The sequence below is a fragment of the Theropithecus gelada genome, chromosome 6 (assembly GCF_003255815.1).
Source record: "Theropithecus gelada isolate Dixy chromosome 6, Tgel_1.0, whole genome shotgun sequence".
NCBI classification, from domain to species: domain Eukaryota; kingdom Metazoa; phylum Chordata; class Mammalia; order Primates; family Cercopithecidae; genus Theropithecus; species Theropithecus gelada.
The window spans coordinates 166,450,438-166,465,516 of record NC_037673.1 but is presented as its reverse complement, the minus strand read 5'-3'; the positions used below and the strand labels follow the sequence as shown (position 1 = coordinate 166,465,516).

Here is a 15,079-nt window from a genome sequence, read left to right as displayed (position 1 = left end):
ATCTTTAAAGACGGAAAGAACATTTTGTTCCTTAGAAGAAGGATTGGAATGCAGAGTGAGAGCAGGATTGAGCATGGGAATGTGTGCAGGGAGGAGGGGTGGGGAAAAGGAGAGGTCCAGGGTCCCACTGCGAGAACAGCGAGAACAGCGCTGTGGAAGAGGCATCTGCCCTACCCAGGGCCTGGAAGCCTTGTCCTGGGAGGGAGCAGCAGGCAGTCTGAAATCTGAGCCCAGGGAACAAGGCTCCTACTGTGGGAGGGCCCCATAAAAGGAGTAGGTCAGAAGTTGGCCAAAGCTGTGGCAAGAACGCGCTCTATATCCATAAGCCAGTACACAGCTACACGTGCCACAGTAGAGGAAACGAAGATGGAATTTTCACGGGACAATGGATGCTTTGTGCGCTGATATTTTCTATTCTGTACCCCTCTCCTTCCCTTTCCTTTCCTTCCGTTCCCTTCCCTTCCCTTCCACCCTCCCTCTCTCCCTTCTTTTCCGCCTGCCTGCCAGCCTTCGTTTCTTGTATAGTTTCTTTCGTCTTGTGTCAACAGTAAAGTTGATTTCTAGACCCACTAGTAGGTCTTCCTTCACAGTTGTTCAAGCATGGGGGAGAATTAAAGGGCTATATCAAAGGCCAGCTAAGGCCTCGTATACCCCCACTCCCCTACTTCACTCCCTTTAGAATCACCAAGTTCCTTCTCCTACCTTTCCTTCTCCTTCTCTTTAAAACAAGCAAACAAACAATTTCATCAGTGTCAAGAATAACAGGATTTATTTCACAAGCTTTTTGGATCATCATAAAAATCACCTGGGGGCTAGTTGATGTCACTGAGCCTCAGGCTTCTCCCCGGAGAGTCTGTTCAGGTAGGTTTGGCTGGGCCTGGTGATCAGTGTTTGTAACAGGTAGAGCTAGGGAATCATGATGATCAAGCCCATCAGGGATTCACTAATCAGGTTTAACCCCTGTATTGTGCTGATAAGGAATCTGGGGCCAGGTGAGGGCAGCTGCCTTGTCTGAGGTCACACAGTGGGCGCCACCCTTGGGGCCAGACATTGCAGTTAGACTGTCTGTGCCTGCAGCCCCTGTACCTTGTACATTACCAGGAGAGCCCTTAGACTGAGAAGATGAAGACTGGCCCCCACCAGGCTGCAAGTTAGGTCATTGTAGAGTGCCACCTTCCTACAATGGGCTGGCTTCCTCGGGGGAGCTTCAGCCCATTTCCAGGGCCAGCTAGTTCCTTAAACGAAGGCAAGCAGAGAGGACTACTGTCTATGGCTGCCCAGCCCCCGTCACTTCTTGCTCTGGTCCTGAGTGAGGCGTGGGGTTTATGGGGTGAAGGGAGAATGAGTCACCTCCCTCCACTCACTGTCACTTGGTCCTCTGGGGGTAGGGTGTAACTTGAAGGTTTGCACCTAGTGATAGCCATAGCAACCACCTCCCTGCTGTGCCCACCATCACTGTTGCCCCGTCCACCAGTCCCTGGCAGTGGTCCCATAGGCTTGGAAGGTGCTTCCTGTAGCCCATTAAAGCAGGAGAACCCTAGGAGCCCACACTTTGCTGCAAGCCAACTGTCAGGCCCAGTTCTGCCCACCCCCCGCTTAGCTCTTTGCTGCTCCTCTGCTGAGCCCTGCGGTTTGGCATTTCCTTCCTCACCCAGTTCGAGCCCCAGCAGCCTCCAGCCTGGCTGTAGAGATACTGGTGAGAGGCAACACCACAGAGAGCAGGAGGTTCTTTCAAGATCCAAAGCAGCGCTGTGAGCTGGTCAGAGCGCCGTCAAGCTCTGTAGGAGGAGGGCGTTGAGGTGAGCTTCAGTCCCACCTCGCTCAAGTCATTACTGAAATGTCACCTCTTCAGTGAGGCCCGATCATTTTAAATGGCAACCGCACCCCACTCCTGCACTCCCATCCCCCTCCCCAGCCCCCCACGCTGCATGCGCACGGTGCATATGCATCACATTTCCCCTCCTTAAAGCTTCCTCTCCACTAGCAGGGATCTGTCTGTTTTGTTCATTGATGCACTTTGAGCACTTCTAAGTTCCCAGCACTTAGAAGGCCCTCAGTGCACATTGTTGAATAAACAGGTGACAGAATGGGAGTGGCTGCTGCAGCCAGCACTGTGTGACATGGCAAGGACACAGAACACTAACAGGGCTCCCTCGCCCGCTCTGTAGGAGTCCTTCCATCCCACATGCCCATTGCCTTCTCGAAACAACCACTTAAAGGAACCAAAAAGAACCATGTCACAAGCACTCTGACAGCATGGTCAGGAGGCGACTGGGAAGCCCCCATTGCTGCTCTTAAAACCTCTCTCTCTGCGCAGTCACAGAAGCCTGGAGTTGTCAACAATATTATTACAGAGAGCAAACCTTTCCCTTTCTCCTTCTTTTTCCTCTTAAGTACCCAATGTGTTGATCAAAATTTGTTTGTGCTATTATTCTAATGAGGTAGGAGGTTTGGATCCCATTTCTTTTTTTTTTTTTTTTTTTTTGAGACGAAGTTTTGCTCTTGTCCCCAGGCTGGAGTACAGTGGCGTGATCTCGGCTCACTGCAACCTCTGACTCCCAGGTTCAAGTGGTTCTCCTGCCTCAGCCTCCTGAGTAGCTGGGATTACAGGCATGCAGCAGGCCCGACTAATTTTAGTATTTTTAGTAGAGACGGGGTTTCACCGTGTTGGCCAGGCTGGTCTCAATCTCCTGACCTCAGTGATCTGCTCATCTCAGCCTCCCAAAGTACTAGGATTATAGTCATGAGCCACTGCGCCCAGCCTGGATCCCATTTATTGGGAGAAATGGGGGAGTTGAGGGGCAGGGGAGGTGATGGAGGAATCAAGAAATGGTGGCTGCTAAGGACTTCCTTTGCTAACTTAGCAAGTTTATTTTAGGCTAAACTCGTTACTTTGAGATGGTCGTTAAGCAGAAAGAGTAGAGATCATGAGCCACTCTCATACGCAGGCCAGGGACTCAACAGTGTCTGCCTCCAGAGAGCTTGCAGCAGAAAGGGAACTGACACAGGGGTGTGTGCGTTGAAAGGGCGCTGGCTTGGAAATTAGAAAGGCTAGCTTTTGGTGCTGGTGTGAGTTGTGGGAAGAAGGGTGGTCTTTACCACTAACTACTATGTGGCTTCAAGCTAGTCCCTTTTTTTTTTTTTTTTAAATATGGAGTCTCCCTCTGTCGCCCAGGCTGGAGTGCAGTGGTATGATCTCGGCTCACTGCAACCTCCACCTCCTGGGTTCAAGTGATTCTCCTGCCTCAGCCTCCCAAGTAGCTGGGACCACAGGCACGCACCACCATGCCCCAGCTTTTTTTGTATTTTTAGTAGAGACAGGGTTTCACCATGTTGGCCAGGATGGTCTTGATCTCTTGACTTCATGATCCGCTAGTCCCTTCTTTGTCTGGGCCTCTGCCACCTCCTCTGTAAAATGAAATTGGACTGATAATCTGAGGTTCCTTCCAGTTGCCCCAGATCTTGAGGAAACACTAAGCCTGTTGACTACCAAGGGTCTTGTTGGTCTCATCAGTGACCAATGGGGCTAGAGTCTCAAGTTCTGGATGTTTGAGAGACTGGAATGGATGCTTGTTGCTAGGGCATGCTGGAGATACAGTTCTGACAGCAAAGCCCTCTTGCCCCAGCTCCCCCAGCTCTATCCTGGGATTTGGGGATTTACTAGTTCTGACATGAAGGAACTTGGGGACTAAGAGTATCTTCAAGTGTCTTCATCAAAGCTGGTCTCAGGGACATGAGTGATTCAGGGAGTCTCTCATTCTACAGCCCCTGCCATTATAGAGAATACCTCCCCAAGCTTTTATCAGAATCCACATCACCGAGTGGGAGTCTGGGAGGGGAAGATGGAAGGAGATGGCAGCCCACAGAACAGCCCACTAGAGGTTGTGATAAGAAATCTCCAAAGAGCAGCTGATTCCTGTGGGTCTAGATGATGGTCTGAAGATTCTTGGGAACAAGACAGCACTGCCAGGTCATGCAGAGCCAGGGGACCTCAGCCCCAGGAATAGTAAGACAAGAAAATACACAGCTATTGTATCCAGATCCTAAGGCTCCTGATTTTCAGAGGGAAAGCCAGGTGTGAGCTGACAAGTGTTTAAAGGGGAGCTCTGAGCTGGACTTGGAAGGTTCAGCCAGACACAGATCAGCAAGGAGGAAAGAAGGCTTCCTGGGCAGGAGGAAGGTCTGGCCTGGAGAATAAGGTGGCAAATTCTGGGAGGAAGTGAGGAGCAGAGGGTCCCTGCAGAGGTGACAAAGAGGAGGTTGGCTAAAGTTGGCCCTGGTGCCCCAAGTTTCTATAGACCAGGGGACATCAAGGGTCAGGGGGAAGGTTGAGACTGAGAGAAGGTGGTTTTGTCTCTTCATCTGTCTCTTTATCTTGCAGGATTCTCAGTAAGTTAAGTCAAGAAATCAACAAGAACGAAGAGAGGAGGAGCATCTTCACACGCAAGTGAGTGGGGCTGGTGTAAGGAAACGCAAGGTTTTTCAATCCCAAGTTGAACCTTAAAAGGGAGGCACAGAACTGTTTTTGCCTTACTTTTTGACCTGCATTGGTCCCCTGAATCCCAGGGGTCTGGAAGATGGTGTCCAAGGAGAGGAAGGGGTTTCCTCCCCTGCCCTGCATCCTGTCCCTGGGTCTGGGACATCAGGGGAACTTCCCTCTAGAGCATCAGACAGTCATGAGCTTCCAGTCATGCCACTCATGAGGCTTGGTGATTTCCAGAATTTTCAGGGTATCCTAGCCCCAGTTGCTGAGCAGCAAGGACACAAGCCCCTCTTGAGCAGTGAGACATGCTCTCCACTGGGGCTCCCTCTCGCTGGGCCAGATTGAGGAACGAGGAAGATCGCCTTAAATCAACAGGACCGTTAACGCAATGCTATTTGCCTTTGCAGACCCCAAGTCCAGCGGTTTCCTGAAGAGACAGGTAAAACTATCAGGGCTGAGAGGTGATTGCTTTAGTTGGTGATAGGTATTTCCGTTTTCTTGCCTTTCTGGTTCCGGGGGCTCCTTGAGTTCATTCAGGTGACCTTACTGACTTGTCTGTCAGCCATTTCTTACCCAGAAAACAGTTTGGGTCTAGATGGAGGGGAGGAGATGTCGCTCTGCAGGGCACCTGGCTTATGGCCCCTGTTCTGCTGGGACCATCTTCAGAGACACACTGAGGAACTCTGGGGGCTCTGTAGAGGAAAACAGAGGGACCCCGCCTCTGAGTGAGCACCTGAGCTGAGCTAGTCCCCCTGCATCTGAGTCTTTAAAGCAGCTTGTCTTTTTTTTTTTTTTTTTGAGACAGAGTCTCGCTCCGTCGCCCAGGCTGGAGTGTCGCCCAGGCTGGAGTGCAGTGGCGCGATCTCGCCTGACTGCAAGCTCCACCTCCAAGGTTCATGCCATTCTCCTGCCTCAGACTCCCGAGTAGCCGGGACTACAGGCACCCACCACCACGCCCAGCTAATTTTTGTATTTTTTTATTATTATTATTATTTTTTATTATTATACTTTGAGTTCTAGGGTACATGTGCATAACGTGCAGGTTTGTTACATATGTATACTTGTGCCATGTTGGTGTGCTGCACCCATCAACTCGTCAGCACCCATCAACTCGTCATTTACATCAGGTATAACTCCCAATGCAATCCCTCCCCCCTCCCAATTTTTTGTATTTTTAATAGAGACGGGGTTTCACCATGTTAGCCAGGATGGTCTCGATCTCCTGACCTCGTGACCGCCCACCTCAGCCTCCCGAAGTGCTGGGATTACAGTAAAGCAGCTTTTCAACTGTTCAATCACACAAGTGTTGCAATGCAGATTCCTGGGGCCTGGCCTGTCCTGCTGAGTCAGAAGCAGTAGGCACAGGCCCCCAGGTAACTACAGGTCTTAAAGCACTTCCTAAATCACTGTTACACATGTGAAAGGTTGAGAACCATTGCTCATGCTCAGGTAGAATGAGCACCTTGGGCAGGGTCTCTGGAGCTGACAGTAAGTGGCTCAACCCCCAGGGGTGTGGAAGGTAGGTGGAGGCCGGGGAAGGGGCATTGGTGAGGGAAGGCATCAAATGGGGAAGCTTTGACTTTCCTTCAAGCGGCGGCTTTCTTCAGTGCTGACGGTGGTGTCATCTCCTTCCACAGAAAGCCACGAAGAGGACAATGGGGGCTGGTCGTCCTTTGTGAGTATGGTGTGGGCTGTTCTTGCACCTTTACAGCAGTGTCCAGGGCGGCTTTGTGATATGGACCCAGCATGGAGCCAAGTGGAGTGGGGCTCTAACATGGTGCCAGCACACCCACCCAGGGCCCAGAAAAGGTGCTCTGCATAGGGCCAGACAGGAAATAGTTTTGGCTTTGGGAGCCATGCAGCCTCTGTCTCAGCTACTCAACTCTGCTACGGGAGCACAAAAGCAGCCACAGACAATGAGCAAACAAATAGGCTTGACTTTGTGCCCATAAACCTTCATTTACAAACATAGAGGGTGGGCTGCACGTGGCCCTAGGCTGTACTTTGCTGACGGCATTTTACCCACTGCTACCACCCCCCACTCACAACCCCCATCTCCAAAAATGGACACTCCTAGAAATCTACCCTCAAGTAGCTTTTCTCATGGACTTAAGTCCCCATTGGTGGCACGGAGGGAGAAGAACTTCAGAACCCACTGTTAGCCCGGAAAAGACCTCAAAAGGGTGCGATCCAGTTGGTTTTTACATTGCAAGGTCACAGTGCCCACTCTAAGAGTCTGATGGATTGTACGGCCCCTCTCCAGGAACCTATATACACAGTCACCACCCACGAAGCAGTCTCAGGCTAAGAACTCTATTGTGGACTGTAACCCAATCTGTTCATTTTACAGATGAGGCAACTAAGCCCACAGGAGAGCAGAATGTGACTTGTGTAGAACACAAAGCTAGTTAGAGGCAGACCTAGGACCCAGGTAACCAGACCCTCAGTTATGTGGTCCTTCCCGTAAGAGGCTGCCTCTAGTGCCTTTAGAAAGCAAAAACAGGCCGGGCGTGGTGGCTCAAGCCTGTAATCCCAGCATTTTGGGAGGCCGAGGTGGGTGGATCACAAGATCAGGAGATCCAGACCATCCTGACTAACACGGTGAAACCCTGTCTCTACTAAAAATACAAAAAAATTAGCTGGACGTGGTGGCGGGTGCCTGTAGTCCCAGCTACTCAGGAGGCTGAGGCAGGAGAATGGTGTGAACCTGGGAGGTGGAGCTTGCAGTGAGCCGAGATCACGTCACTGTACTCCAGCCTGGGCGACAGAGCGAGACTGTGTCTCAAAAAAAAAAAAAAAAAAAAAGCAGAAACAAAATATCCCTTGTCCTATTGGGATTCTGGTAAAAGAAAGCATTTAATTTGGGGGGAAAAAAAGTTTTAGCTAAGTTTATGCTTTCTACCTGAAAATGAAGGAATCTCACAGATTTCTTTGGTACAAAGGGAAAACAGCCCCGAGTTTCCGCTGAAAAGCTTCTGTTTACTCACAGAGGCGGAATCCCTGCCGTGCAGCCTCTCTTGTGCTGTGCCTGAGGCTAGTCTCCAATCCTCTCTGTAAACTGAGGGCTTCCATTCACCAGTGGCTATAGAGCTTGGCAGCTCCATCATGTGCCCAGCTCTTTGCAAGCACATACAGGGAAAGGAGTGGAGATAAAGGACCCAATCCTGAGCATTTCACAGTATGGATACCCCATTTTAAAAAGATAAACTGAGGCATAATGCAATTTTTTTTTAAAGGAGTTTATTTGAGCAAACAGTGATTCATGAATCAGGCAGCACCAAACCAGAAGGAGGCTTTGCTGAAGAAGGATGAGGGATAAGTGTTTATAAAGTGAATGTGGATATAATACAAAGAAAATATTTGGGCTGGGTGCAGTGGCTTACACTTGTAATCCCAGCATTTTGGGAGGCTGAGGTGGGCAGATCACAAGGTCAAGAGATGGAGACCATCCTGGCCAACATGGTGAAATCCCGTCTCTATTAAAAATACAAAAATTAGCTGGGCGTGGTGGTGTGTGCCTGTAATCCCAGCTACTCGGGAGGCTGAGACAGGAGAATCACTTGAACCTGGGAGGCGGAGGTTGCAGTGAGCTGAGATTGCACCACTGCACTACTCCAGCGTGGCAACAGAGTGAGACTCCATCTCAAAAAAAAAAAAAAAAAAAGAAAGAAAGAAAGAAAGAAAATATTTGATGGATTATAGTTATAACCGATCTCATTCAGTCTATCTTGCTGGAAAGCTTCTAGTTATATAATTATAAGTTTGCTGGCTACTTCTGATTGGTCGAGCTTAAATTCTGTTTTTCTTTAATATAAACATTGACAAGAAATAACCCAAGTTAACTTTTGCTTATGCTTGCAAATCAAGTAAGGTTTAGGTCACTGATGAGACTCAACTGGTTTTGTCTGCTCAGGGATTCTTCAGGCCTTGTCTCCATTTTAATTTACTTTAACACACATATGGCAGAATATAATTAGCAACACCACCATGCATACAAATTTAGAAGCTAAATGATTGGGAGAAAATGATTGTTTTAGAAGCAGAGAGGAAAACTCTGTCATTTGAGAAAGGTTGATAGGGTAAAGAGCTGGTGTAAAGTCAGGAATGACGGGCCTAGGGCAGACAGGGTGAGGGAGGGGTCAGCAGCGGCTGGAGGGAGGCCACGTGCCTGCAGACGTCCATGCTGAGGCTCTTGATCTGAAGCAGCATTCCTCCGGGGCTCTGCCCACCTGCTCCTAAGTAATAACAACACTGACAGGGCAGGACAAAGTCATTTTTTGGAGTTGGGAAGGCACCCAGTGCTCACTTTGCCACTCTATTGTTGATGTTTTTAATATTCCTCAAGTCAAAAACAAACACAGGAATCTTTCAACAGAACAACTTAAAGACAGTCTGCCTGAGACCACCCAAAGCTGTCAGGATTTCTAGGACATTGGAACATCTCTTTCCTCAAAAAGTGGCCACTTCCCATTGCTTTTTCCCACACTGCCCTTGAGCGTTGGGGTCTGGGCTCATTGACTCGCGCCCTAGAGTTTGGCATGACTGTGATGAGCACTCATCACTGTTGCTGATGCTGCTGCCTCTGCTTGGGAAGTCAATGCTCGTTCACCTTCACAGACTGCTTCAAAGGCAAAAGCACCCAGCACCTCAGGCTTACTTTCCCTGAGACCCAGGAAGAAGCAAAAATTAAATACAATAAAAAATCTAAAATTTAGAGATTCTTTCCAAGAGAGCAGCTTCACACTCAGTGTCAGATTTCATGAATAATGGATGTGTTGATACACTCAACTCTCAGCAAAAAGAATAGCACAGGCTCTGACCGTCCCCTCCTAGAGACAACCTAATCTGCCTTCCACTTAACAGGCTTTGTTTGTCTGTTTTCCCCATTAGCTAGGCCTTCAGTGCTGCACTAGGTTATAATGAGAGGACATTTTTTGAGCACAGGCACACTTGAACAGAAGTGGCAATTAACTACTATCATCACAAATGCTCCAGGCCTTTAGTCTTTCTCTTGGTGATGCCTGGAGCAAAAAATGTGTTAACTCAAGACAGAGTCTATTCCAGTACCCTCTATTCCAGCATCCTTCTCCTTTCTTCTCTTTTTCTCTGTGGTGCAAAAAGGTGTTGTGTAAAATGATTGTCTGAAGACCTTCATCAGGTCTCAAGTCCATGACTGGCTGCCCCTGTGATACGGTGCTCCCTGACCTCAGATTCCTCATCCGTAAAATGGGAGTAACTGTCTTCAGGCTGCCTGGCCCCGGGTTATACTGTGATGAGGCTTGGCAGGGAGAGAGTGGGCACAGGCACATCGAGGGCCACATAGCCTCTACAAACTGCGCTGTCCCTATCACTGCGTTGGCAGGAAGAAGACGACTATGAAAGTCCCAATGATGACCAGGATGGGGAGGATGACGGAGACTATGAGTCCCCCAATGAGGAGGAAGAGGCACCCGTGGAAGACGACGCCGACTATGAGCCGCCACCCTCCAATGACGAGGAGGCTCTGCAGAACTCCATCCTGCCTGCCAAGCCGTTTCCCAACTCCAACTCCATGTACATCGGTAAGGGCCCATTTCTGGATTTTCTGGCCCCAGCAGCCCAAAGCCAAGCTCCCCACTGCTGCACGGAAGACCGATGCCCCAGCTTGCCCGTGTAGCAGAAAGCTCTGGGTGTCGATACCTGCTCGGCTTCTCAACAGCTATGTGGCTTTGTTCGAGTAACTCTGCCTCTCTGGGCCTCAATTTCCTCATCTGTGAAATAGGGTAATAAATGTACAGACCACATAGGTTTGCCGTGAGGACTACTAATACTGCAACCAATTCTTGCCTGCGGTGGCTGCCATCAGCATTGAACTACCACCTAAGGCTGTTTGGCAGTTTCAACTCATTATGCAGTTTACTCAGGTACTCCAAGAGTACTTTCCTGTTCCTCCCCGTCTTTTTTTTTTTTTTTTTTTTTTGAGACGGAGTCTCGCTCTGTCGCCCAGGCTGGAGCGCAGTGGCCGGATTTCAGCTCACTGCAAGCTCTGCCTCCCGGGTTCACGCCATTCTCCTGCCTCAGCCTCCTGAGTAGCTGGGACTACAGGCACCCACCACCTCGCCCGGCTAGTTTTTTGTATTTTTAAGTAGAGACGGGGTTTCACCGTTTTAGCCAGGATGGTCTCGATCTCCTGACCTCATGATCCGCCCGTCTCGGCCTCCCAAAGTGCTGGGATTACAGGCTTGAGCCATCGCTCCTGGCTGCTCCCCGTCTTTTGACCAAATTACAGTTACATGGCATTATTATGCTAGAATAAACATGAAGATATTGAGTAGGGTTTGACTGACTCTTTTAAAAAAATAGACAGTATTTATGATTTTTCTTGTCTATCTGTCCTTTTGGCCCACTTCTCTCTCCGTGTGTTCATTCAACAAACATCGTTGATCTGCTGGGAGCCCAGGTCCCATTCTCAGTGCTTAGAAATGATCAGGAAAGAAGACACAGCCCCTGCCTCCTCGGGCTTACATTCTAGTAGTGGTGTTGACAGAAAATAAACAAATATATACGTGCATAATATACTTTCAGGGAGTAAGCTGAAAATGGAAGATCGGTACCACAGAAAACGAATACCATTTAATCCTTTATGTGGTATAACCCATTTCCATGTTAAAGCCCTTTCACAAAATGCTGTCTCAATGTCTCATGGTGGTTTTTAAACATCTGTATAACAAGGACAACCATGATCAAGTCTATTTCTTATATAGGGAAGTGGAGGTCTGGAGAAGCAATGGATAAGTCAGTTGTTGAGTGCCTTGTGTGTGCCAGTCATTAAGATACAGAGTGAATATGACAGCCCTCGTCAAGGGACTGACAGTCCGGCGGGTGAGGCAGCCTCCAACAGATGAGCCATGAGGTTACTTAGTGAAACTGTGACACAGAGACAGGAAGACAAGTGCAGGAGATGAGGCTGGAGCGTTTGCCTGAGGGTGTAATCTTTAAGCTGTGATATTAAACCAAGATTAAAGGATGAATACAAGTTGGCCAAGTGGAAGTGGATGTGGTAAAGAAGAACATTTGAAGCAGCAGAAATGGCCGTGCAAATGCCCTGAGGCTCAAAGGAGCACAGCCTATTAGAGAAGCTGAGAGATGGCCAGTGCGGGTGGAGTGGGGTGGGATTAGGTCAGGCTGGGCTTGCTCCTACCCGCTTTCCTGTGGAAGAACCACACCTCTCCAAGGCTGGGACTAGAGTCAGGCAAGAGAGGCACCCAGGGCACAAAGCATTAGGAGGCCCTACCCACTCACCCCTCTTGCTTGATGGTCTTGTCCTGGGCTTTCCCTGTCAAAGGAGTAGGAAATTGCCAGCCTGTCAACCCGGCCTAGGGACACTTCCCTGGAGATCTGGGTAATGTGAGTTTCTACCCAGATAATGTGAGTTTCTGTTCAAGGCAAATCTAGCTTCCACTTAAGAGTCTGTGGTCTGGTAAGAGAAGTTGGTGACCAGCTCCTCCCTTTATGGGAAGAGATGAGCAAAAGGAGGAAGTGTCAGGGAGGAGAGATCCCAGGACATTGGAGAGGGGAAGGAAGGGCAGACAGAACAGGATCCCTATGGCAGTGAGAGCTGACTTCACCCTGCACAGGCAACTGGGTGTGCCTGTGAGATTTTTGGCATGCGTATGTGTCTCTTGTGCACGCGTGTCTCTGTGTGTGCAGGTGTGTGCATATACATGTGTGTGCATGCATGTGTGCACATGTGTATATTTGTGTGTCTGCATACAGAGGCATGTGTATGTATACTTCTTTACAAAATTGTCTGAAAATCCTCCCTTCCAGTTTTGGCTGAGCTAATTGCAAAGAGGCCTTTCTTGATTGGCAAAATCTCGGATAAATACCTATTCCTGTGAAGTGCAAAGAGAGCCGAGCCTGCGTATAAGGAGAGTGACACAAACTAGGACAGAAAAAATGGGCAGGGAAGGGTGGGTGAGATCCAGGCTGGGTCTCCCCGTGGCTGGGGCTCCTGCTGACACTGGTGTGGGCCTGGGAGTCCCGAGCTGCATATCTGTTCCTGGAGACCCCTGAGCTTGGCTCACACTCCCATTTCACTTTAATAACCTTGTGTTTCCACAGACCGGCCCCCCTCTGGGAAAACCCCCCAGCAGCCTCCTGTGCCCCCCCAGAGACCGATGGCCGCCCTCCCACCCCCGCCCGCCGGCCGGAACCACTCGGTAGGCCTCCTCCCGTTCTTTTACTTGGTGTCCACTGCAGTTATTTCCTCCGCCAGAGAGAAAAATAAAACTATAAACATCTTTATCTCATTCTAATTTTGTAAGAAAAGATTATAATGTTTTCCCTCGGCTGGGGAAATGCATACCCAAGCACTCACAAGTGTTTCTTTTCTGGGGTCAAATACTGGTGGTTTTTGTTTACTTCCCACTATTTGAGAGAAGTGAAAACTGTAAAATAAACCCAAAGAGAACTGAATTAAGCCCGTGGCACCTACTGGTGTTGCGTGGGCCTCTCGCCTGCAGAAAGACTTGCGCCACCTTCTGGCCGACACCTGAAATTCCAGGGACAGGTGCCTTCCGACCGGAGGAGACAGAGGTAGCAAACCCCGTTTTCTCTTTCTTCAAGCATACAGCCTAGCTCTTGTGAATCTGATAAGTTTCCAGAGTGACCCTGAGATGCTCAGACTAAAGAATTGATAGTTACGAATGTATTCTCTTCACAAGTTTATCCACAAGTGCATATTACCTTTGACATTTGAAGACCTTCTTTTGAGATTCAGGATTCACTTATTTAATCAGCAAATATTGACTGAGCAGCTACTATGTGCCAAGCAGAGTTCTAGGCATTGGGGATGAAGTGGAAACAAGATAAATGAGGTCTCTGCTTTCTTAAAGCTCAACTAGGGCTAGGGGGAGACAGGTCGTCAGACGGTAGACAGATGTCTGAAAGAGATCATTTGAGTAGTTATGTGTGGTTGGGGGGACAGAAGACCAGGTAACATGATGTTGTGGAGGGGGGAGGTGACAAGGAGCTGGGACAGAATGAGCCAGTTGTAGGAAGAGCTGGGAGAAGAACATTCTAGGCAGAGGGAAACAAGTGTAGGAATGCCAAAGAGGGCATGACCTTGAGATTTTCCAAGAACTGCAAGAAGATTCTAAGGTGGAGACCCCATGGGTACTGAGAAGGGATCACAGGAAAGAGTTGAGAGAGCAGACGTGGGCCAGCTCAGGCAGGGCCTTGCAGGACATTAACGAGTTTTAATTTTGTTTCTAATGTGGTAGGAGCCACTGGAAGTCTTATCAGGAAAGTGACATGCTCACTCCGCTGCCTGCAGAAAAGAGCTTGTGTGGCAGAGTCTAGAACAGGGAGCTCAGATAGGAGGCTACTGCAGTAGTTCAGGGAAGAAATGGTCATGGATGTTTTTAGGCAGAACATGAAGATAAGGAAAAGTGAGCAGATCCAGACAGGTTTTGGGAGTGCCAGGTCTTGCTGATGTATTGGAAATGCTTCCTAACGTTTGGATCTTTATGCAGCCACTACCACCACCCCAGACCAACCACGAAGAACCCAGCAGAAGCAGAAACCACAAAACGGCAAAGCGTGAGTACAAGGGCTGCTCTCTCTTGCCCTGTTCCCACCAGGCACTCCCCTAGCCCCACCCCATCCCCAGCCGACTGCTTTCTTCTTTTCATTGATGTCAGCCTTTTCCCCTTCCAGTCCCTGCTCCTTCAATAGACAGAAGCACCAAACCTCCCTTAGATCGTTCATTAGCTCCGTTTGACAGAGAACCCTTCACACTAGGTGGGTATGATTCACATTTAATGCATAGTAATAATGATAAGCTGTTATAAAGTGCTTCCTGCATGCGTTTCACATGCACCATCTCATGTAACTATGGCCACAATACTAGGAAATGGAGACTAGTAGAATCATCCTCATTTTACAGATGAGGAAACTGAAACACAAAGAGGTACCTTCCCAAGATCACACAACTACCAAGTGATGGGAGTAGAGACCTAAACCCAGATTTGCCTCATTAGAAAGCTCCTGCTCTCTGCTTCTGGGGGTGGTGCTGCTTCTCTATGTGATGTGTGTGATCTGTGTACAGAAATCCCGTTGTCCTTCAGCCAAGAGGCTTTGGGGTACAGAGAGAGGATCTGAATTGAGACAAGGGGGTTAGGGGAGCTGGTGTCTGCTGCCTTGCCTGCTACTTAGTAGCTCACAGACCACTGGGATGTTAGTTTTTCAGGGCTCAATCTCCTAATCTGTAAGGTGGATGTTCTGTACATAGAAAATGCTTTATAAAATCCCTAAGGTGCTATTCAAATGTCAGGGATGTTTTGGTTTTAGGTACACAATTGACCAAACTTGGGTATACCACAGTCCTTTTTCTTCACAATTTACACGGAATATTCTTGGATTGCAGTTACCTTCATGGGGAGCTATTTTCAGTTCAATTCTAAAACTTAGCTACCATTTATTGAGCAACTACTATGGGGCAAGTGCTCTACATACTGCGAATACACCTACAATATCTCTAATCCTCACACCAACTCAACAAAGGACATGCATTTTTATCCTCACTTCTCAGATGATAAAATTAAGGGTCAAAGA

General features: G+C 48.7%; 1 protein-coding gene across 1 annotated transcript in view; it reads left to right on the top strand.

Moving 5' to 3' along the window:
* The window catches only part of LCP2 (lymphocyte cytosolic protein 2), a 51,333-nt gene that overhangs the window by 18,008 nt on the left and 18,246 nt on the right, over positions 1 to 15,079 (top strand). Inside the window, exons 4-10 of the mRNA XM_025387677.1 lie at positions 4,382 to 4,447; positions 4,891 to 4,922; positions 6,121 to 6,158; positions 9,846 to 10,044; positions 12,587 to 12,684; positions 13,999 to 14,065; positions 14,183 to 14,266. Of these exons, the coding sequence (XP_025243462.1) occupies positions 4,382 to 4,447; positions 4,891 to 4,922; positions 6,121 to 6,158; positions 9,846 to 10,044; positions 12,587 to 12,684; positions 13,999 to 14,065; positions 14,183 to 14,266 (584 nt within the window). The remainder of the gene's footprint in view (positions 1 to 4,381; positions 4,448 to 4,890; positions 4,923 to 6,120; positions 6,159 to 9,845; positions 10,045 to 12,586; positions 12,685 to 13,998; positions 14,066 to 14,182; positions 14,267 to 15,079) is intronic.